The sequence below is a fragment of the Phoca vitulina genome, unplaced genomic scaffold (genome assembly GCF_004348235.1).
Source record: "Phoca vitulina isolate PV1807 unplaced genomic scaffold, GSC_HSeal_1.0 scaffold14, whole genome shotgun sequence".
Lineage (NCBI taxonomy): Eukaryota > Metazoa > Chordata > Mammalia > Carnivora > Phocidae > Phoca > Phoca vitulina.
In genome coordinates this window covers 16,910,733-16,935,518 of record NW_022589717.1, presented here as the reverse complement: position 1 = coordinate 16,935,518, position 24,786 = coordinate 16,910,733, and the positions used below count along the sequence as shown (strand labels likewise).

At 36.0% G+C, this 24,786-nt stretch overlaps 1 protein-coding gene across 2 annotated transcripts in view; it reads right to left on the bottom strand.

Moving 5' to 3' along the window:
• Window positions 1–9,123: 9,123 nt before the first annotated feature.
• The window catches only part of NAA15 (N-alpha-acetyltransferase 15, NatA auxiliary subunit), a 79,077-nt gene continuing 63,414 nt past the window's right edge, over window positions 9,124–24,786 (bottom strand). The window contains exons 16-20 of one of the 2 annotated variants that reach the window (XM_032412871.1): window positions 22,064–22,172; window positions 19,816–19,914; window positions 14,646–14,789; window positions 13,607–13,704; window positions 9,124–11,881 (exon numbers count right to left, since the gene is read on the bottom strand). In XM_032412871.1, coding sequence (XP_032268762.1) covers window positions 11,681–11,881; window positions 13,607–13,704; window positions 14,646–14,789; window positions 19,816–19,914; window positions 22,064–22,172 — 651 coding nt within the window. In that variant the 3' untranslated portion in view covers window positions 9,124–11,680. Of the gene's footprint in view, window positions 11,882–13,606; window positions 13,705–14,645; window positions 14,793–19,815; window positions 19,915–22,063; window positions 22,173–24,786 lie in introns of both variants that reach the window. The other variant, XM_032412870.1, reaches the window with a different exon arrangement.

Genomic DNA, 24,786 nt, shown 5'->3' with positions numbered 1-24,786 from the left:
GAAAAAAAAGAAAAATTACTTCAAAGTTATCTGAACTTACCTTACACCCCAATTACAATATTATACTTTAGGTGGAAGAGTGACTCCTCTTGAGTAAAATGAGGGAAAACATTACCATTACTGAATAAACACAAATTCTAATGTTTGTTAGATTTTGCTATTAGATTAGTAAAATTAGTTTCCACAGAGTGGTGGGAATTGAAGCCAAGGAACAAGCTGAACAAATGGGAGATGAGGACATAGACTTCAAGAGAACGTCACTCTTTCAAAATGCTTTGGAGGTAAGATGGAAAGGAGAGATAGAGGACAGAAACCAGAAGGAAATAAATGGTAAAAAGAGAGGGGTCATGATATTTGAGAGATCTGAGCATGACTGCAATTTGAATGAAAAGGAACTTGTAGAGAAGGGAAAAGAAAATTGATGGAGCCAGGTCCCAAAGGAGACAGAAAAGGTGGGCCTTGAAAAAAATACCTTTTCTCAGAAACTAAGGGAGTAAGGGAATGGTTATAAATAAATTTATAGCTGTGAGAGGTTTTTTGCTAAACGGCCTCATTATTTTTTGTGAAGTAAGAAATAATAACTGATGTTATTGTGAAGTAGGAGGGAGTGAAAAGGGGGTTTAAAGAGAATGGAGACAGTTTGAAATAGATCACAGACTAAGACAAAAGCATTAATGGTGGTGTTAACTACCAAACTGAGTTTGGAAATCATGAAAGTATAGTGGTTTTATGATTGTTTCTAGTATCTTAGCTGAATGGTTTATAGGGCCAGGCATATTATAGGACTGATCCAGAATTGTGAGTTGGATAACAGAGGAGAAAGACAAGGAGGAAGGGAGTTGAGGGCATTGATGCCAGGCAGAATATAGCACCGTTCTAGAAATGTGCTTTGGGAGAGAGATACCAGAAAAGGAAAAATATAGAAGGGGATGGAAAGCACTGGTGAGAGAGCAGGTCATGTGACCAATTAAGAGATCAAGGCCAGATATGGAAGTAAGTGGGACCAAGAATAAACTGGAAGGCAATATTACAGGAATAGAGCTCTTGATGAGACTCTAGATCAGGCATACTGGGGGTAATATGGATGGGAGAAGGGTATTGAAATCACTCAGAACTGGGCGCCTGGATGGCTCAGTCGTTAAGCGTCTGCCTTCGGCTCAGGTCATGATCCCAGGGTCCTGGGATCGAGTCCCACATCGGGCTCCCTGCTCGGCAGGAAGCCTGCTTCTCCCTCTCCCACTCCCCCTGCTTGTGTTCCTGCTCTCGCTACCTCTCTGTCAAATAAATAAATAAAATCTTTAAAAAAAAAAAAAAAAAGAAATCACTCAGAACTATTTTATAACAAAGTAGGGAGTATGGCCAAGGGAAATGGGTTGAAGTGGCCTTGGAACTGTGATACTTGGGTATTTGACAGATCATCCACATGAATGTTGAAATCTCCTAGAAAATGACGAGATAAATTGAGATTTGAAGGGTTAACATGATCCAGGTACAAAGACAAGGAAGCCTGGCAATCTCTGATAATCAATACATCTATAACATACAGCTCTTGACCACTTTACTACTGGCCTCTTATCCACTAGAGTGGTTTCTTTTGCAGGACACTGTATTTCACTTGAGGGATACAGGGATGGTAGTTCTAATTCATGGAATTGGTAAATGATCTTAAACACCTATCTTCACCATCTTAAAGATGCACTTTCTCACTGCAAAAGGAAATCCAAATGCCACCACAACAGGGGTTTATGAAAAAAAAAAAAGATATGTTTGAAACATAAAGTTCTGTCAGCATAAAGTATGTTGTATCTATCAAAAGGGACAAACAGATACTGTATAAAAACGCATAGTTTAGAAAATACCCGTACTTCATTTCAACAATTCTTTCTTCTCAGGGAGGTCTAAATAACACAAGACATTTAACTTCACTAATAGCTCTCTGAGCAAAACAGTAGGATCCAGGAACACACCATACATAGTTTTGTTTGCCTTGAAACAAAAAACCTGGGTTCAAGTTCCTGTTCTAACATCTACAGGTCTGTGCCCTGAACACCTAACGCAGCGCTCGCACTACCACCAGCTGGGTGCCCTTAGCAAGTCATTTAACATCTCTGAGACACGTATCTTCATCTGTAAAGAAGGGATTTTACCTATATATGAGTAATTACAAAGGGTAATAATGTTTTAGATATTATGGGAGCCACTTCTCCCCCTGAAAAATTATGTCACATATCCTGGTGGTCTTCCCTTCATTTTCTCATTCTTAGTAAATCAGTAAAAATACCAAAGAAAAATTTGAAGCACCTGGATGGCTCAGTCAGTTAAGCATCTGACTCTTGATTTCAGCTCAGGTCATGATCTCAGGGTTGTGAGATTGAGCCCCATGTCAGGCTCTGCACTGGACACGGAGCCTGCTTAAGATTCTCGCCCACTTTCCTTCTGCCTCTCCCCCCTAAAAAAAAAAAAAAAAAAAAAAGGAAATTCTGTTTCAATTGTAGAGGCATTTTTATCTACCTATTTTTTTAGTGGGGTATAAAAAATAAAAATGTTTTATTTAACTTTAAGAAAGTATCCTATACAGACCCAAATTTAACAAAGACATCAAAACTTAATTTTGCCACATTTAAGAATATTTTTGAAGAAACAAAAATTATAGGCTACCTATGTGCCTTTCCCTCCTATAGAGAACCTCTGTCCTGAAGTTTGTGTTTATAATTCCCAAACCTGTTTTTAAACCTTTATATTATTTTTTTAGAGATTTTATTTTTAAGTAATCTCTATACCCAACGTGAGGCTCGAACTTACAACCCCAAGATCAAGAGTCACGTGCTCCACTGAATGAGCCAGCCAGGCACCCCTTTAAACTAATATATTCATAAACCACACAGTACTGTCTTACATTAATAAATGTACATTTAAGAAATATAATACGCCATTTAACTTGCCCTTTTTTTTTTTTTTAAATCACCAAATTCTTGATTCACTTAATGCTGGCTTATTCATTTTAACTGTACAGCATTCCATTAAATGAATATAGCACAACTTACCCATTTTTATGTCACAGACACTTTATTTTCAAATTTCATTATTATAAACAATAGTGTGATGAACATTCTTCCATGTCTCTCTGGCAAATATGTAGGAATGTTTACAGGGTATCTATATGTGTGTGTATATATATCCTAGTGGAATTGCTGGTTCATAGGGGTATGCACACGTTTAATTTTAGTAAATGAATATTGCCAAATTGCCCTCATAATGATTATATCAATTTATACTCCAGAAGATGGTACCTGAGAGTTCTATGTTATTTTTCAACATCCTCACCAACATGATATTCAGACCTCTAAAATGTTACCACCTTGACTGATGCAAATTATAATAACTTGATTTGACCCCATTGATCCTAATTGTTGAAGAACTTTGATTCCCCGACATTATCATCTTCTACTTCTCCTAACTTTCTGATAATAATAATTTCTTGGTCTCTTTTGCTAGCTTCTCTTCCTCTACCCACTTCTCTTGGCATTTGCAAGTCATCATCTTTGTTTATTCCCTTTTGAGCAGTCTTGTCCAGGCTACACTACTCACAACTAATTCTTCAAAATCTATAAATCACCTCTCTTCTAAATTTTAGACCCATATACCTAGCTGCCTACTAATCTTATGGGACTTACATGTCCTATAAACACCTAAAATTCATTCTGAAAAGACCTCTCTTTTCCCCTCAATTTCTTCTTCCCAACTCTTACTGTTTAATGATACTGTCAAAGACAAAGTGTTTCATGCCTAAACCCTGGACATCATTAATTTTTACTTCTCCATGCACTGCCCTCTTCCCCTCCAACAAGTCAGCTGATCTAGGTCCCACCTTTTTTTTTTTAAGATTTTATTTGAGAGACAGAGAGACTGAGAGAACGAGTAGGGGGAGGGGCAGAGGGAGAACAGATTTCCTGCAGAGCAGGGAGCCCGACATGGGACTCGATCCCAGAACCCTGGGATCATGACCTGAGCCAAAAGCAGATGCTTAACCAACTGAGCCACCCAAGCACCCGGTAGGTCCCACCTCCTTAACATCTCTTGCATCTTGCTCTCCTCCCCATACTTACTATTGTTGTCCTTACCACTTTTTGCGAGAGGTTATAGTGATCAGAAGCAAGCACTTTGGTGTTAAACACACCTGGGCTTGAATGCAGATTTTTATCACTTATAAACTGTGTCACCATGAGCAAATTATGATCCTCAAGTTTTCTGTTAAATGGGAACGATACCTACGTCATGTGGTCTCTTCAAGGATTAAATGAGCTAACAAATGCAAAGTGCCCACTACATTGCCCAGCACATAGTAAGAGCTCAGTGACAGCTATTCTTCATCAGCTCAACTCGAGTGTTGTGATTAGTTTTGGTGCCTCCAATCTTTCTCCCCGCCCTCATGATCACATTGCTAGCAGAATTCTTACATACCCTTCCCTATTTCTTCAGTAACTGTCCTCTGTTTATACAAAGCCAAATCAAGTCTTTTAGTAAGTCATCTAACACACTTTAATCTGAGCCCTAGCCTCATTTCCTAGATTCTATTCTCACTAATTTACATAGTCCCTGAATATATGTTTCATGTATCTGTGCCTTTAGGTACATGCTATTATCTAAGAAACTGGTCTTTCTCTTTCCAAACTCTAGTGAATATTCTGTCAAGCTTTCCTAGTCCATCCAAAAAGAAATGAGTACTGACTCTAGGGGTTTATAAATTGCTGCTGCACTCATTTCTTGATTTGTCTGTCTCCTTTACTAGCCGGTAAAAAATGTGAGACCAAGGTCTATGTCATCTATTCCCAATATGAAGCACAATTCCTGGGGGGTAGTAGGCATTCATTAACTACTGGATAGATAGAAGGAAGGACACTGGGACTGGCCTAATTCCACATCTTCTAAATAACTTTAAACTGTAGCATCAAGAAATCCGTCAAGTTCGATAACACTAGTGAAAAGTTTCCATGAATGTCAAAACGATCATTGAAGGATGGAGGTATTACAGGTGGTTTTCTCTACTGTGAGAAAAGGCAAAACAATGTAAAGTTCTCCCAAGTGTGAAGTAAAATACTAGGGAAAAAAACAAAAAAAACTGAGCTGTTAGTATCTAGGAAAAGATTATAAACTATTTCCTGAATATGCTGGCACCATGTACTGCAGTCAACAAATAAGGATAACCAAGTCGAATACTGACAAACAGAAAAGAACATCCTTTTGCAAATACGAGTATAATGAATGCTTACCATGTGTCAGGCCTTGTGCTAATCACTTTCTACACAGTATCTATGTTACTTAATCCTTCCAACTATGAACTAGAAATTCCTATTATCTTGCCTAAGGGACCTGAACCAGGAGTTAAACCTAGTTCTGTCTCACCTAAAAGCTTATGTTCTCAACTACATCACACTATTGTACCAAGCCACAAAGTGGGCATTTAGTCACAAGGATCAGAGAAAAGTAACGCATAAGGCCAGGCTTCTATGTGAAGAGACTAACACAATTTAGATTTTCCAGTTTGTAAAGGTGAGGGAAGATCATCCATCTCTACGAACTCAAGAATGGCGACAAACAGTATTAAAACCAGACTCATTTATCAAATCCTTTAACCAGCCAAGAACAAGCTAGACAGAATTGAGGCTTGTCTATAAAACTATTCCTTTTTTACTATAGAAAAACACTAGATTGGATAGATTTGGGATATCTACCCAGAATATTATTTCAACAGATCTCACAAAGCAGGTTATAGTTTGATATAGGATTGTGTATTATGTAAATCTCCTTTCCAGGTTCTACACTAACAGGCCAACATTTAGCTTTGAATTCTGTCTTTCCAAGAATCATGGTTCCTTTCACATCCGAGATCTGTAATAGTAACCCACTTGTTTATATAAAATGCAGTCCTTTAGGGACATGTATTTGATTGGGGGTTCGGGATGCATGGATTTCCAGGGAGTACGATCTAGCACCCTTCTTATTTAAAAGCCTATGCTTTGCTTTGGTACTCATCCACTCAAAAACTCAAGCATCTCTCTCCATGGCAATTATGTTTTATGAGTTGCTTCAATGGAGACAAGCTACCAGGACATCCAACCAAACTGTGAAGTGACTTTTTTTTTCTTCGAATGCTAGCGTCTCCAGTAGTACAGCAGCAGCATGGTTAAGTAGGGAAAACCACGGACTTTGAAAATAACCGAAAGCTCTTGATGGAAAATTCAAACCTAAGTTCTTCCCCTTTAATGTAAGATGGGGGAAAGTTAAATCTTTTCGCATTTACACAGTTGCTTGCTTCTTCAATCTAAGGAAAAAACTCAGTACTATAAAATATTTTAAATTTCATCAAGGACAGTGGACCTCGACTTTGGATACACCTTAAAATCACTGGGGGTGCGGGGAAAAGGAGATGATGACCCGTGCCCGGGCCTGACTCCACATCATTCAAATCAGAATCTCTGCAGGTAGGCCCAGCTATTGAGGGTTGTTTGTTTTTTAAATAGCCCCTGGGATTTTAATAAACAGGGTTAAGTTTATGACATAAAAGGATTCAATTGCCTATCCTAAATAAAGATCAACTATGGACAACAGCTTCTGGTTGTGATTAATACTGGCTATACATCATGTGTCTAGAAATGACCATTGCAGACCCTACCCCAGTGTCTCCTTACTTGTAATCAAAGTAGAGATAGTAGGCTATAGATAACAGAGCTTTCTAGGTAGGTGGTTGGTGTGTGTTGGAAAGATGAAAAGCAACTACTGAATGCCAATCTCTGTAGTGACTTAATTCCACTGGCTGTGATGTTACCTGGGTGGCTGGTTGCTAAAGACATGAAGGATGAGTAGATTCACTGCCAACTTATGCGACAATGAACAGGCAACTGAAAAAGAGGATGGTCCTCCAGTCATCTGCTTCCTACAAGGCCAGTCACAACCATTCCATTGACAAACTACAGGGAAAAAAACAAGAATTAGATGTGAGAAATGTATTCAACATAAGTAAAATATAATGGATCTGTGGTATTTTGAGGAAATTCCTGAAGACCAACAGAGGCGCAAGATGATGAATGGGAATACTCTACATCAGATCTAAGCAAATTATGCTAACAGTAAACAATGCTAGCTGAATACATGTTTCTGAATACTTCTATTACTGTTATTAATGCATAGTAAATTTATTAAAAGTTAATGAAGGGAAGAATTAGTATTTCGTATTTCATAGTTCAGTACTTAAAGGATCTGGGAGATGTTTATTATTTACTTCTTTAAATGGCTTCCTTTTCATTTTTAAAGATATCAACCAGCAGTCTGACTACTTGAAGGCAAATAAGTAGTTTGAAAGAAAGATAAAAAGTGGTAGGTAATTTAATTATTATTAATGAAGAAACATAGAGTTTTGGAAAAACACTTTAGAAAACCCAGCACCTATCTCAATTGTGATGAAGCATCAAGCACTAGGCAATGGACCTGATAAACTTGCAGATGAAGTAAACAAGTGGCAAGTTCATAAAAGCCCATTAGGAAACTAGACTGGAAAGATAACAGAATGGTGTGGAGAAAGGCTTCTTGTTTGTTAAAGACAATGCACAAGGCGGCAAATGTAATTACTAGCTGAAAGCAAGCCAGGGGACCCAAATCATATTCCAAAAATCTCTTTGCTCCTATGCTGTTTCTAAATAAGAGGATAGTTTGTACTTACTGAGACCAACTTGATTTAGCAACAGCAGAATCTTTATATATCACAGGAAAATTTTATCACATATTCAAGATCACTATTTTTAAGAATTGTACCACTTGTGTGAAATAATACAGACTGTTAAAATAGACACAAGGCCTAATATAAAAAATATAAGAACTACATTACAGTCTTTGTTAGATTGCCAAATGTCAACTTTACTTTTGCTTTACAGGCCACCTTGAAACAAAGTCTATATTCTGTTTTTGGCATCTAGAACTCTATAGCGCTGAACATTAATACTGCAAGCTTAACTATCATTGACAATTTAGTAAAAGTTCTAATTTAAACAGTACTGATTTTTTCTTCTGGCTACAATTCCACGATGGTGTCATTTCAAAGGCAACTGGATAAACTGAGGCTAGAAACCTTGAAGACCCGCTTTCTACCACATACTGCTCCCTTTCCGCCTGCCCATCTTTATGTCATCATAAAAGGAGTAGGTCTTGATGGAGGCAGCAGTGTTAACTCAGCTGTGTAACCTACAGTACGTAAGATACTCTTCTGCTTTACTGAAGTCAGCATTTTCTCCAGAACCTCCTGCACACTACCAATACTTTTAACATCCACCCTGTAGGTTGCATACTAAAAAAGGTTAAAGTGCAATTCAATAAAGAACAATAACCTTTTCCAAAAATGTTTTATTGCTACAAGTAGTGAGATTTCTAATCATCAAAATTGGAACAAAACTTAAGGTTTCAGCTCCCTATGGGGCAATACAGCCATTTCATGTGACTTTGTTTTTAATTTAGTTTTGGCAGTGGACTCAACAAAGTTTAGACGATAGCTGGATGGCATCAAGAAACCGTGCCTGTAACTTAAAGTGGCGCATGAGCTAGAACAGGAAGACTACCTTCCATCTGACAGGTCAGTCTTTCTTTGAACTCATTTCTTAGTAAGAGTTATTTCAAAATTTAAGGCTAGTAATTACTAAGTATATATGTATCTCGTAAGAAAATTTAACACTTCACTTTTTACCTTTTCCCAGACGCTACACATGGCAACTGGAATATTCCTAGAAATTGTGCAGGAGAGAGAATTCCCTGAATTTATCACCACCTACCTGAAACTAGACCACACTTTTCTGGCCTCCTCTTACAATCACAGCTTTCATTTCACAGCTCTAACAGCAACACACCATGGAGTACAAACATCACTGGAAAACAAGGGCCTGATAAAACCCACAGAAAAGCTATTCACTAATATTGGGACTACTTTTAGCCATGCTATTATAGATCACACTTTATTTTTGTGCATAATAAATACAGAAAAATGTTGAAAATGTAGGACTCAACTATCTAATTAAAGCTGAGTAAACTAACCTCGTCAGAATTTGTTTTTTAAATGAGAAATGACAAGAGTAGTAAATATAAAGAAAAACAAAAATAACTTTACTTTCCTATGTTAATACAGGTCAAGGGACCCTTTCTTCTGAAAAGGGTTGATAACACCAGTTCTCAGCAATAAACATAAGGCACTTGTTTAGAATACAACATCACTGCATTTCTTCCCCACTTGTTTTTCTAACCCTGTTTTCCCCCACAGTATCATTTGGAATTAATAGAGTGATGAGGCAAATGTGAGATGACCCAGCTGATACTACTCAGAGCAAGACAGTACAGTACAATGTTTTAGGGGTGCTGTCTGGACATAAAATGAACCCTGTCAAGGTCCTCTGACACCAGACAATGTATCCACTATCAAGTAAACCTGAAAGAAAATAAAATATTTATTCAATAGTTCCAGTAAAATTGGGTTGGAGTACAATATACACGTTAGGAATTCAGCTCCTCACGGTGGCATCTGCATCAGGAGTTCTGAGTAGTTACGAATTTTCATTCTAAGACAATCTACATCATTTGAACATTATCAAGACAAATATATGAATTCCATTTCAATATACAGTAGAGTTTAAACATAATTCACACACACACCCCCTAGTATATGGCTGGCGCCTCCTCCCAACACCTCAGTAGTGGCAGAGGTAGCACTAGTGTTCTTTCCCAACAATAAGAACTTCAGTTGCCACTCATAGGAGAAGTTGAAAAAAAGTTTGTTTTTTTGCCATCTGTTAAGATGTTCCTGAGACAGGGCCGGTTAAGAAAACAGAACAAAGCACTGGAGTTCAGTTTGTACTTCTCTTTACATCACTAAATCGTTAGACTGGGACGCGGAATGCAGGTCACGTACTATGAAAGGTTGAGTTTAGCACAACTGTTCAATCAGTAGAAGGATAAGGTCTCCTGAAAATTCCCTTTAGAATATACGTCCTATAAACTAAAAGTACCACAAAAAAAGGTCAATTATATATACAACTGATTCACTTTACTTAATTTGCTTAAATCTTGCAAATGCAATGAGAATATTGAGCCTGAGGCCAGTTCTCAGTATACAGGTTTAACATTTTAAGGCTCATTTTCTCCATCAAAATTGCAGTTTTCAGCTTTCCTTTCAAATGATGAGTTAGGAATTACATTCACCTGCCACCATCCTAGCCCTCAATGAAATCTTAGTGCAGGAACGGCACTACCCCTGCATTACGGAGTTCCCCTGACATCGGCCCTCGGCCCATCCTGAACGCTCCCCTCGGCACTAGCTGTACAGCACATTACATTGCCTCTGGCTTGCACCTCTGTTTCCACCTGTGTGTTTTCACAGAAGCCCAACACAGATTAGTTGAAATATTCACACAACTGTTTTTCAAAACAATTTATTGCATCATATTTGGTACCTTATGTTTGACAACAAAAAGGAAATTACATCTGTAACTGCAGGAAAAAGAAGCTGGTCTGTTATTGAAAAAAAAAATCTTGGGCCCTTTAAAAATTACAAAGTCTTGGGCTTGCCTGAAACAACTGAGCAAGAAATATATTCTTAGAAATGTAGGGCTTCAAGTATTACAAACCTGTGACACTGTGGAAAAATTCCAGAGGTATCTAAACTGCAGCACTTTTTTTCTGCATATCGTGAACAAGGCCTGCTGAGGTTTTTAACTATTAGTCTCTTGATCAGTCATAGAATGGTAGTCAGGAGTTCTGCTCTTTAACTTCAAGCCATGGTAGATTTTCTTTTTTCACTCTTGGGTGAAAAAATTCATGCGTGCTAATTAGTTGGTGCCACATCACAGTGCATTTGGTTCTTGCATTACAGTTTTAACAAGTTTGGCCAAAAACAATGCTGAAAGGTTTGCATTGCTATTTTAGTTCTTCAAGTTTTAGTTAAAATTGAGATTGTTCCAACTGGTTCCTTCAGTTAAAAACTGTGGTACAAGAACACCAAACTGATCATGTACAGTGAATTTTGGAAACACAACAAGCGTATTGAACACCCTCTAGGTTTCTTATAATTCTGCTTGGTATCTATATGTCCCAGCTTCTACAACATCAAGCATCTGTTGTAGGTTTCTCTGTAAATAGTGATTCACATTGCATACTTCCTATGGTCAGAATCAACCCCGTAACAAAATCAGTCAGATGCTAAAGCCCCAACAACTCTTTGTGCTCAGTGAAAGAATCCAGTGCTAAAACAGCGTTTATGCTGTCTGAGATATAGTAAAATCTCACAAGACAAATTTTAAAGTAATATTTCTGCCACACACCTGCTTTGTTAGCTGTAACAGCCTCCAGATTTTATATAAATTAGTTAAAAAACATGGGTGGGTAGGTAGGAATAGAATAAGGTATCTTTTTTTAATCCCTCAATTTTAGCAGCTTTTAATTTTTTAAGAAACTGAACCTATATCCTGTAATATGTTAGATATTTTATATATACTTTTTCAGCAGGATAAAAAACGTAAAACACTATTTGAAGGCAAGAACATTTACTCTTCTCATTCTGTGTAAGTTAGAGCAATGCAGCAGGTGCGTGACAAAAATATTATACACTAGATATGGTCCAAAGTCATTCCATTTGCTTGTTTAATGATGTTCAAATTTCATTGGCCAGTTCTTCAGTTTCTGCAGAACTATCTCCATTAACTGTGATCTTCATATCCTCTTCATATCCAGGAGGCATGAAAGCCAAAGCATAAGGGAAAAGCTTATGACAATTTGCTCTATAAACTTCAGCAGCTTCTTTACAGTCTCCTAGGCTACCATCACACAAGGCTTCTAATACCTCCATACATGTCTAAAGAAAGAGAAAAGGTCATGTTATAAGTTGTCAAAAAATAAGTTTTTACTGTGAATTCATTAGACATTTCATTATCCACAGATTTTCTAAACAAAAGGCAAACGTACATATTTAAGATACACAAAAGCATTTAACTCCCACATATACATTCCATAAGAATTAGCTTCTTTGGAATTGCAGGGTTTACACAAAAGGATGAATTTATAAACAGGGCCAGGACTAATGTTGGGCAAGCAAAGTGGTAGGGTACTGCATTTAAAGACACACTCACTCCGAGCAAGTGCTCGACCCTAGGTTGCAACCCTGCCTCAGCCCCGGCTGGCCCTGTGTACAAATGTCAAAATTTCTATGGTAACATCAGTTACTTAAACCTTTTACAGTTTTGTTTTGTTTTTTTTTAAGAGGCTTAGAGACAGTTGGCAATATCAAACATTGCTTTTCACCCTTGTATTCAAATTGTAGGTTTCTCCACTAACTAAGCAGGAAAGGAAGTCTCAAACCAAAGGGCATACATGCAAGAAAAATTTGTTCATAAAACTTGGTAACTGTTTCAACCAAACTCCTCAGTATATCTTCTATCTGAAAATATTTCATGTTGACTTGCATTTCCCATGTTTTATTTCTTTATCTTTTCACTTGGAAAACATTATGTAGTTTGCAGACATATAATATCCAACACCTTCGCCAGTCTAGAAATGTTCTAATCTAAATGATGTATTAATTAGCAATCAACAAGTCAAATGTTTCTTGAAGATATTTCCTTCATTTGCTATTAAAGGAATATATCAAATGCTTATTTTATCTGGCCAATTATCACAGGAAGTAGCACTATGTCCTTTGTTTTTAGTCTAAACTAGAATCTGTATTTTGCAACACACCCATATATCTTTTACTCTACTTAATCTCATGTTACATTGCAAGTTATAAAATGAGTGTTTTAATTTGACCCCTGGCATATACATCTTCAATATGCCAGAATCTTCACTGAGGAGGTGCCTGTGGTGCAGTTAAGCGACTGACTCTTGGTTTCAGCTCAGGTGATGATCTCAGGGTGGTGATATCCAGCCATGCATGGGGCTCAGTATGAGTCTGCTAAATAGTCTCTTCTTCCTCTGCCCCTCCCAAGCCCTCCTGCATGCACGCATGCGCACTCTCTCAATCAGTAAATAAATCAATCTTAAAAAAAAAAAATCTTCCTGGAGACCACTGTTTGCTCAGAAATGCAGATATGGAGGCGCCTACGTGGCTTGGTTGGATGGGCATCCGACTCTTGATTTTGGCTCGGTTCAGGATCTCGGGGTGGTGAGACTGAGCTGCCCTGCGTGGGGAGTCTGCTTGGGATTCTCCCTCCCCCCACTCATGCACGCCCTCTCTCTCACTCTCTCTAAAATAAGTATTTTTTTAAAAATGCACAGATATGAACTGAAATCTAAAATTAACTGTGGAATACATACATGATTTTACTAAAACATATTTCTAGAAAAAAATATAGATGTGGAACTAGTTCTTGAATGCCAAGGAGCCTGCTGTGTATGTGTGCACACACAGACAATCCTAAATAAATTTAAGATGAGGTTAGTTTCTGATATGGATTCATAACTGTTTGGTAAACAGTACACATAAATAACAAAAACAATTATTTGATGAAAATTATTCTCTTCGTTTAAAGAGAAACTGAAAGTAGTCAGGTATTCTTAATAGAGATTATGAGAAACTCTTTACCTGGAGGTTTCTGTTAGTGAGGGATTCATCAAGTGTTGTTGCCAACTCTATAGCTCGCTTCTGACTAGAAGGATCTAAATAATATACCATTTTGGCAGCTAAAGGAGAAGAAAAAAGGAAATTTGTTTTTATTTAAAAGTAAAACCAGCATCTTATCCTCCATCCATTCAAATATAAATGTAACATATATGGCACTTTATTAGAAAAATGCGAACAGCCATTTGAAACACTGTTTAAAAAAATAAAAAACCCTGAGAGGATAGACCAAAAATAGCCTAACTACGATTAAAGTAAAAAAAACTATGAAGAAATAAAATATTCTAATAATAGTTGTCTTTGTGTAGTGGGACCATGGATAGTTTTCTTCTTTCTAAAATGAACATAATTTGGGACTGAGGGGAATACTCCACTAAATGTGGTTGGGGTGAGGATGTGGGAGGAGGGAGATACCCAACCTTGATGGTATGAGCCAAAAAGCTGAATTCAGAATTCCACAAAGGCATACAAAGCTGCTGGGCTTCTTAGCCAGGTATTCTAAAAGCATCCTACTAAAGCACTACCCACATGGTCCCATCAAATCCAGGCTTTGGACTGCTAGCACAGACCCCTGCCTGTGAAATGGTTTCAGGTGCTTTGCACTGTTCAGTTTAATATCTTACATAAGCATGAGAAATAGATGATGATGGTCACATCCAAGTGAATTTTAAGAGCATGTTGAAGGGAGAAAGAAAAAAAATAGAAAGCTCCTCCCTCCTTCATGATATGTAATATACAGCTACATGCAGTATACTTGCTTTGTCGTAAAGACTATGCTGAACCAGGAGAAACTACTGACCTTGTTTCACAGTAATAATTTTGTCTAAGAAATTTAAAAATTTATAGGAAGCATATTTAAGCTGCCTATTTTCATAAGATCAAAATGTGAGATAATCACAATGCCTCTTCCATGTGAGAAATGTGTAACCTTGTCACTGATCCATTAAGATAAAAACTGAAATTGTTTTAGAAGGCTAAGATAAAAAGAAAATAAAGTGATTACCTGATAATCTGTGTGGCAATGAATCAGAATTCCTTTTCAGAAAAGTTTCATTAAAATTCTTTGGATTTGTTGCTCCAAAAAGACGATTCATTTCTTGTTTTAATACTGTTCTAACTGTATCAGGTAAATCTTTACTTTCACACACTGCTGAACAAATTAAAAACAAACTCAATTAGTAGATACTCTGATACAGTTTGCAGAAGTTAAAAAAATTATTTACTTGAAGAGTACAATGAAATAATTATATGCAAAAACTAGATGAACCTACTTATAATTCAACATTTAAAGAGCTTATTATATAAATGTAAAGAATGTGTGTCAGCAGAATAATCTAATGATTTTCTACCGGCATTCAAAGACATTTCATTGATAAACGATGCATTTTCAGGGGAAAAAAAAAAAAAAGCAAAACAGATAATGAAAGATGTTAATTCTGTAGCCTTCTAAGCCCCTAGGGGCTGCCCCCCTCAACTTTAAATCAAGTCTGTAAACTAGGGGCTTTGATGACACCTACCTGATAAATACTGTCACAGTAATTATGCAGTGCTGAAGAAAACAGAATTTTCCTCACCTCCATCTTCTATACCCAAGTAAGGCATTACAAAATTTATCAATTTTAAAAGAAAACATGATTGACTTCATTGACCTTTATTTGCAGGGGCTATGTAAACTGAGTTATCACTATATAGTAAATTCCAAAGGACCACCAAAGTATTTTCCTGTAAGGAATACATGCTAGTAATCATATTCCCAGAGCTTGGGATTTAGAGATGGAAAAGCTGACCCCCGAAGCTCTCTGGACTGAATTTTAGTATGCTTTTTTTTTTTTTTTTCATTATTATTTTGGTATAGAGAGACAGTCTGAAGCTTTGAGCCAGACAGACCTGGGTATGGATCTAGGCTTGGACAAGTCACAACCTCTCTGAACTTACTTCTTGATCTGTAAAATTGAGGAAATACCCAACCTAAAATGATCACAGTAAGGAAAAGTTATATATAAAAGAGCTAATTATATAATAGCTAAATATATAATTTGATAAATTGTTAATTATGGTTGGGAACCATGGTGGTCACTTTCAAATGCTGTACTGATGAATATGTATCCTATATATACATAACTCATGTGAAGCAAAAGTTGCACAGAACACTAACCCTAACTTTGTGCTACGCATTCTGTTATTTTCTACTCTATTCTATTTTACATTTTCAAATGGTAGTAATGACTCACTAAACTGCCTTCATTATCTCCCCAATGGATCACTACCCTAAGTTTAAAAAACACTGAACTCTTGAGTAGTAAACATCTGTATGAAATATTCTACACATAATTATTATGTACCTGAATAATTGATTGATATGCCCTTTGTTGGTTAAATAACATTTCCTCTATCATTCTATAGAATTGAGTGGTTCAATTAAATGAGGTGTGTTTTTTTTTCCCAATTAAATGAGTTATTAAAGAATTTAGCTTAACCTCCATTACAGCTGTACTTTCAACTTGGCTTTTGCAATTTATTAGTATTTGTTTTTCAGGGGAGGCAGGAGTGCAGAGAGAACTGAAAGAAAAGTTGGTAAAATAGATTACAGCCAATTACAATGAACATTATGTCAAAACCACAGGTTTTCTATAAAATATGTTATTTCCACAAGCCTTGTTGGTTTCCATGAAGTGCTTTCCGGACACTATATGTAGATGGGAAAGTAACTGTATAGTTACATTAGAGTTGGTTATAGGTGGAAGCTAAGCTTTTCATGTTTTTTATTACCTTTATTAAATTTGTTTTCCTCAGATTAAAACCATCTCCCCAGAAAAATCAAACTGCTTTAAAAAAAAAAAAGCCCACACAATTAAAAACAAATATATATATATATATACACACACAGGATATATAAAAAGGAAATATTTATGTAACTCCTAACTTCCACTAATAGCTACTTCCAAAAACATTTCCTCACTAAATCACAAAATGTTAGAGGCTGACTCTGTTTGCTCCCCTACATTATGTAGATTGGAACTGTAATTTCTAGGAAGATACTAACTAATTACAACAACAACAAAAAATCTGCTGCAGTGTAACTCAGGATGCTGCATGGAACTCTACAGAATGCAATTTTACCTGTATCTTTAAGGAACGGAGCAACCTCAAATGTCACAGGTCTATTAGATAAGCTTTTATTGCTAAAGACTAGTGGGCTGTGGGATCAATCTAAAAATCCTCTGAAAGTGATTAACAAAAAATATTGAAGTCTCAGGAAAATAAAAAATCCCAGACTATTTATCTTCCTTGTTATCTTCTGACACAATAATGTCTTGTGAATCATGGAAAAGTAATACTTGACTGAGGGAAGGGTAATAAAACCTTCTCTAAGAGGCTTTTGATTGGAGTCTTTTGACATCTTAAAATTAATGTTTGGTTCATGCTATTAGCTTACTGCAGGTTAAATTAATTTAGTAATCATCAATGGTTTAAAAGTCGCACTGAAAAGGGGCTGATTCTTAGCAAAAAGAATTTCCCTTGTTCCTAGGCTAGCTGGCATTTTTGTTAATAATTTGGGTAGAAAATGCTCATATTTTGTGTGAGATAAAGACTACTCACTACTAGGTTAAAGCACAACCTACTAAGTGATTACCACTCAAAACAGTGAAGTAGGTAAATGAGAGTATTAATGAAGTTTTTAGGAGAGAAATGCATAAGTACAGAAGAAAAATAATCTGCAGATAAAAGAAAGGAGTTTGTACAAATGAGAGAGGAAAAGACAAAAGATTCACTGCAGAACAAGATGACCAGTTATTTTAAAAGCATTGTAAGCAAATAGTAAAACTGAATACCAAAGCTCCTATCTTTTACTTAGCACTGAACAGAAATGTAGTTTAAATTGCTCTAAGTCCTACAACTTAAAAAAAAAAAAAAAAGAATAATTTGAAAATCATCTTCATAATTAAAAGGGGGAGAGGAAGATGACCTATCTGGTAAATTACTTTATGTAGCAGATACTAATTACACTGGTACTATAACAACATTCTGAAGATATGGAGGGTACTCATAACCAGACTAAAATGAGTATATTTATTTAGAGAAGTTTCTATTATTAATAAAATAGGTATTGGCGCTCCTTTTTATCCCCATACCTCCCAGAAAGGTGTTACTGTGGGAATTTCTTTGTAAAGAAGGAGTTAGTACAATATAACTTGACATGACAAATGTGTTCTTGAAAAATTACTTCAGGGGCACCTGAGTGGCTCAGTCGTTAAGCATCTGCCTTCGGCTCAGGTCATGATCCCAGGATCCTAGGATCGAGCCCCACATCGGGCTCCCCGCTCAGCAGGAAGCCTGCTTCTCCCTCTCCCGCTCCCCCTGCTTGTGTTCCCTCTCTTGCTGTCTCTCTGTCAAATGAACAAATAAAAATCTTAAAAAAAAAAAAGAAAAAAAGAAAAATTACTTCAAAGTTAATTTTTTTAAAGTACCAAATATATTAGTTAAAGGAACCCTGTGGGGTATATCAAAGATGCCCTAACTCTGTGCTTCTGTAGTTTCACAAATAGCTCTATACAGTACACACCTGTTCTTAACAAAGGTAAGAACCGTGCATCTTTATCACTCCAAATTATCACTTTACTTTACTGCCTAAATTTAGTCAAAATAAGGATTACTTTGTAACTCCTGACAATGCTGTCAGCTAAACATCTGGAGCAATGCGCAAAGCTGAAAGGGACACTACATAATTCTACCTTTACATCAGGACCATCCTGCCTTTGTTCTTCTGAAGTCCGTGAGCATTTTAATTCCTGAAACAACTGTTCCAAGGAAACAGTTGTATGTTCATCAATCCACACCCATACTATAAGCAAATATATTTAGATATGCCACTTTTAATTCCTATTTCAAAGGGAAATCTCCAAATCCAGAGGATTTATATGTATTATTTTACTACCTTTTAGGAAAGAGTTGATTATACAAAATAAAGTGTGTATTTTAATTTTGAAAACAGCTTAAGTGCACTCCATCCTAACCAAGAAAGGATTTAAGACCATTACTCCTGGCCTTCATTTTCTGACTCACAATTTCAAAAAGAATACATAAAGACGAGAAACAAATTTTTTTATTTTCTCTAAATATAGCAATTCTTTCTTCTATTTTCTATAAGGTGGTTATTTATTACTTCCATAATTTAAGACACTGAAAAACATCTCTAGTATCTATAACAGGAATCTTTTTTTGACAAGCATAAATATAAATTAAGTAAGGTTTTACTTTTTCTTAGAAGTCAAAACAATGGTCTTAATCAGGACAATTTAGCAGTTTTCAAAAGACTGGGATGCCTGTTTTAATCTCATTATTTAGATATGTATGGATTCATATGTGGCTGAGTGTTCAGCAATGAGATAGGTAATTTAACAGTATTTGCAGATTGTTCTATTAAAGATTCAATATCCCCTCTCCGAAGAGCCACTTAAAAATCAAAACACCACCACCACTTGACTACAGGAGTACTTTAAATTTAAAGGTCTTGTAGTAGAAAGAACAATATGAAAACCTGAGCTATCATTCCTGCTTCATTACTAATTATTTGTGTTACCCTGAATAAGTCATTTAATCTTTTAAGGTCCTAGATTTCTCAACTATAAAATGAAAAATAATTAGCATAAAATTCCACCTTTTACACTCTAAAATTCTGTAGTTCTACTTCACATTAAAAGTAACATATGGATCTTACTATGAAAATATTTGAAAAGTAGTGATTGCCTTAAAGTTCTTTTAAATCTGTATTTAGTAACAAAACTTTTATGACTCCAAGAATTCTGAAGACAGATAAATAAGGAGATAGCTAGTCAATTTCAGAGATTTTTCAATTTTAGAAGAATTTATTAAAAAGCTTTACACAATGAGTATGATTCAAAATTTCAACACACATGTAACTTTTTAGAAACAGAAACAAAGGTGATTCTCAAATATTCGGACTGAACAATTCTGTATCAAAATCAAATAACATTTCTAGCCTTAAAGACCTTCATCACAAAGAAAAGAACCCTGCTTTTCCCCTTAGCTAATTTAAAATGTAACAGCTTTAAAATGATCTGAGTTTATGACAAACTTATATAGATTACTTATACAGTCACTATCAACTACTGTAATCAAATACTTAAGTAATGTAAAACAAAAAAACATACCAGTACTAAAGAGTCGAATCATACACTCATGAAGCCAGGGATGACTAGAATCAATAGCAAATGCCCTCTTTACTGATTGTAGCATCAAAAGAAACTTTTCTATAAAAAGAAAAAGTAAGATAATATTTTGATCATTTGATAAAATAAGCTGCCCTCTTGGAGGACTAATTTAAGAGAATTACAAATAGAGAAACTAATTTAGAGTCAATCACATCTGAACTGCAACATGAGTGAAGCAAATGATTTCCTCAGATTAGCAACATTAGCTAATATTTTCCATACAACATTCCTTAAGAAAAAATGTTTTTAAGAAAAAAATATTTTATGAAGTACAAAAAATTTAGATAGCATTCAACAATATTTGAACTAATGCCATATAAACAAAATTTGAAGCCATTTCATTTCTTAACCTCCTTTAATAAAAATAAAGAGATTTTCTGCACTACTTATAAAACTTCATTGTTTATACTTCAAACTAGCTCCTTTCTTGGATTTTGAGACATTCACGTGAAATGGTTTCCCTCCTACTTGAGTGTCCTCTCCTAATCAGTCACCTGGTTCCTCTTCCTCCTCAAAAGGTACAATATTCACCAAGGTTATGTTTTCAGTGATTTCTAGTATCTTTCCATATTATCCTCACACTCACACCCCCATGTTTCCCAAGCTTCAGTAGTGTTGCCACCTGTTGAATGGAAATGTCACCTGATTAAGTCCCATCTAAAACCACCTCTTTGTTAAGACTTCCCTAATTTGGTACCATTCTCCAAATAACAAAATTCAAAACTCCAGGCTCCTCTGACATTTCTTTTTCCCTTACTCCAACACTCAGAAAGCTAAAAATACTGCCATACTCTTTGTTACTACCCATTTCACACGACTACAGTGAATTCCAAATGCTGAAGAGCCCTTGAGAGGTTAGAACACAACTAAGCCAATTGTAAGGAATTTAGATTGCCTTTCCCCACTTTAAGCAGAACAGCTTTTTTATACTTCAGGATTCCATTTAAGAAGATTTGTTGTATTGGGGCATCTGGGTGGCTTAGTCGGTTAAGGTCTGACTCTTGATTTTGGCTCAGGTTATGATCAATGAGCTCCACTTGTGGAGCCTGCTTAAGATTCTCTCTCCCTCACTCCCCCCAGCCCCCCCCAACTGCTCCCACGCTCTCTCTAAATAAAAAAAAAAGAAAGAAAGAAAGAAAGAAAGAAAAAGGGGAGTTGTATTAACTTTTCTTTAAAAGAAATTACTGGACTATTTATTAAACTTCTTTTCCAAATTATAACACAATCATTTTGGAAAACAGAAATATAATGGAAACCATTGTAATCACTCAAATCCATCAAGAGACCATCGGTTATTTTTTGATCTATTTCTTCCTGGCCCTTTTGCTATCTTACATACCCATGTAAATATCTTAATAAAAATTAAACTATAGTTTTTGTGTCCTATTTCCAAGCAATGCTATATAGCAACCTTTACCTGACATTATTAATTACTTTGGATAAACATGATTTTTTAATGGATACTCTACAGAGGTACCATTTTATTCAACACTTTTAGAACAGTTACACTGCTTGGAGCAACAACCTTCTGTCAGATCTTACTAACCAATTTCTCTTCCCTTCAATATGCATCACCTTAATGATACATTTTTTTTTTTCAATGAACCACCTGAATTACAGCAATTCAATACCACAAAGTCTTAGTATCTATATGTAGCTTAGGCAATCTAAACAAGACAACCAAGACCTTCCATTATCTTTTACCTGACTCTGGCAATATAGACAACCTCAACATTATTTAAGCATACTTGTGTTTTCTTAATGCATCCTCTTCCTTTCTATGCAACTTTTCTTTTAGAAATATGATCCATCTTTCAAGATACTTAAGCACCACACCTTCTAATAATAGCTAATAATAACCAACATTTATTCAATGCTCCCTTTGTATCAGGCACTAATCAAACCTCTGTTATCATTAACTAATTTTATTCACACCCGTACATGGTAACTACTATATTTGACCTTAATCTTAGTTATGTATGAATATCTATCATTGATTTTAATGTCCTAGGAGAGATAATAGTATCATTATACCTCCCCACAATATCTTGTACATATAAAAGGCATTTCTGTGAGAAGCTACATTGGGAAAAAATCCTACAGTGGTGAGACTATTGGATTTGGGTGACTACATCTAAGAAATAACAGTGATCAATTTTATCAGGGCCACTATACCCTAATTGCCTACCTTTCCTAAAGTAAATCTCAAAGGCAAAAAGATGCGTTTCTATCTTGTTCTTCACCAAGTTCTTCAACGGTGTTAAAAATTTAATAGCTTCTTCCAATGGAGTTTCAACCTAACAAAAATAAAAGATATTATACAAGTGGAAGCAAGATCGGGGGAGGGGGAAGGATGTGACTAACACTTCACTTTCTGGATTTTTTTTTTTCTTTTTGGTAAAAATCACTTACCCATTACCCAGAAATACTGTCATATTTTAACCTCCCATAATCTAAAGGAAGGGGATTTTGAACTCTACAACTCTTCACTGGTTTTTAACCATAGATACTACATTATCTCTGGATAGAAACTCTCCAACAAGTGAAGCGAAAGATAAAACAGAACCAGGGAAAGACAGTGAGATGAACAGGTTAAGATAGCCAAAGGGTAGGGCGGGGGGAGGACAGAGAGATGTTAAACAGGATGAAGAGGAATTAAGAAAGAGAGAGAGAGAATATTATAGAATGAGTCAACATTCTTTTTAAATTCAAAGTGAAGTATAATCAAGTTATTAAAAAAAAGCAGTACAATATCCATTCTAGCTTGCTTTGTTCTAATACAAATTCTATAGTATCCATATTTATTCCAATGCCATGGCATTTAAGAAGATTTATATTTATCGAACTGTCTCTACCACCCTTTATTAATTATATAGATGTCATATTAATTACGTACTTGTAGTAATTCCTGGGCAGGTATAATATTTACTACATAACTGTGTTACTGTTACATTCCTAGACTGAGTATCTAGACAAAATTCTTCTCTGTAGACTGGGATGGGGGTGGGGAGCAATACCATATTTATCAGAAGGCACCAAACATCCATGCCTGTATTTGCCTTGTCTCATCACAGAGGTAGTAACAATTTATCCTTGATGGAATTTGGATTTGCCATAGCTGTACAACATGCCTCTGCTAATACGGTAATTGTGGTTTTACCAACACAGATTCTGGCTAAGGAAATTACTTCACAGCATTAAAAAACAAAACAAAAAACAAAACACCTTAAGCAAAAAAGTGATGTCTAGGAGTTTTACCTTATACTAGCATGTAAACCAGCTGGCATTATTCTGAAGAATACACGCTCTAAACAAGAAATCAATATATGGATGGCACTGTCACTCTACTAGCTGTAGATACCAAGAGACAGAGGGGAGAGAGGGGCCCTCCTAAGGATGCCTTTCTCACACATTTGTAAATATTTTGTTTCTTATTCCCATGAGTCTATGTACTACTGAGTTGGGATTTGTGGTATACAGGGGAGAAATGTCTACTAGGGAAAGGTGAAGAACTGGAAACTGAAATTGTAATGAAGCTGTATCAAGTTTTTCAAGACTTTCAAAGCAGACCGAAATGAGGATCGCTGTATTGACCAGGGTAATTTACTACCAGGGAGATAAGGCTGCTGTCACAAAATGGAAACAAGGAATACAGGGAAGCTAAGGCAATACAAGCATTATACTTACTGAAATCAAGTATTTAAACTTGGAAAAAGAAAAGAGAAATTCTGCCTGCAATTCTAATAAATAAGAACATATGCCTCCACAAAAAATCTGGATCTGTTGTCCCCACATGTTTCTGTGTGCCTCACATAGGTAAGATTTTTGTCAGGCTAAATCTAAGTGTTTAAACATATGTACATAACCACAATAAAGCTAACTACATTCTATATTCATACATACATAATGAAGTATAGAGTTATATATACAAAAGCATATAAACAGGGATGAGCTCTAACATCAGTGCCTAAGATTAAAAAAAAGGAAAAAGTATCAAGGGGTGCCTGGGTGGCTCAGTTGTTGAGCGTCTGCCTTCGGCTCCGGTCATGATCCCAGGGTCCTGGGATCAAGCCCCACATCAGGCTCCCTGCTCGGCGGGAAGCCTGCTTCTCCCTCTCCCACTCCACCTGCTTGTATTCCCTCTCTGGCTGTCTCTCCCTCTGTGTCAAATAAATAAAATTAAAAAAAAAAAAAAGAAGTATCATCAAAACTACCTTTGAAAAATCCCTAAAGTTGTAAAGACAGACACATAGAAATGAATATATTTATCACTACTTTGCATTCTGTGCATGAAAACCATATTAAGTACCAAAATGAGAATCACTGTAGCAAAATGTTCACCCTGGGAGAGGCGCACAGGAACTGACATGGAATAAACAAATGGTAGTCACACTTCCTGGGTCTCATACTCAGTTGGGGTCCTGTGTTCAATGAGGGGAGTACTGGATGAATTTGCCAGAATTATGCATACTCATTTCTGTCTCTCAAAAAAAAAATTACATCTAGTCATGAAGATTTGAATTTACTTAAGTTTAAAGAGATGTAGAATGGGACTGCATTGTGTTGATGGGCAGTATGAGATTTGCAAGGGCGGTTCTGATCATATGCAATTTTTAAATTTATAAACCAATGTGAAGTCTAATCCGTATTACAATATGTTGTATAAGAATACACCTCCCTATACTCCCAGAATAGCAACAGAAAGTTTAAAACTATTAAATCCTATACAGACAGAATACTAAGAACACACTGATAAGGAGGAACGTACGTGTGCACAGAAGGAAAAAAATAATCCAGCTGAGATGAATACTACCTCCTAAAGGCAAGAAGGAACATAGGATGGGTGGTACATGAGGGAACTCATAAATACCAACTACTGCCTCATGATAAGTTGGAGAAACAAAGACTTCA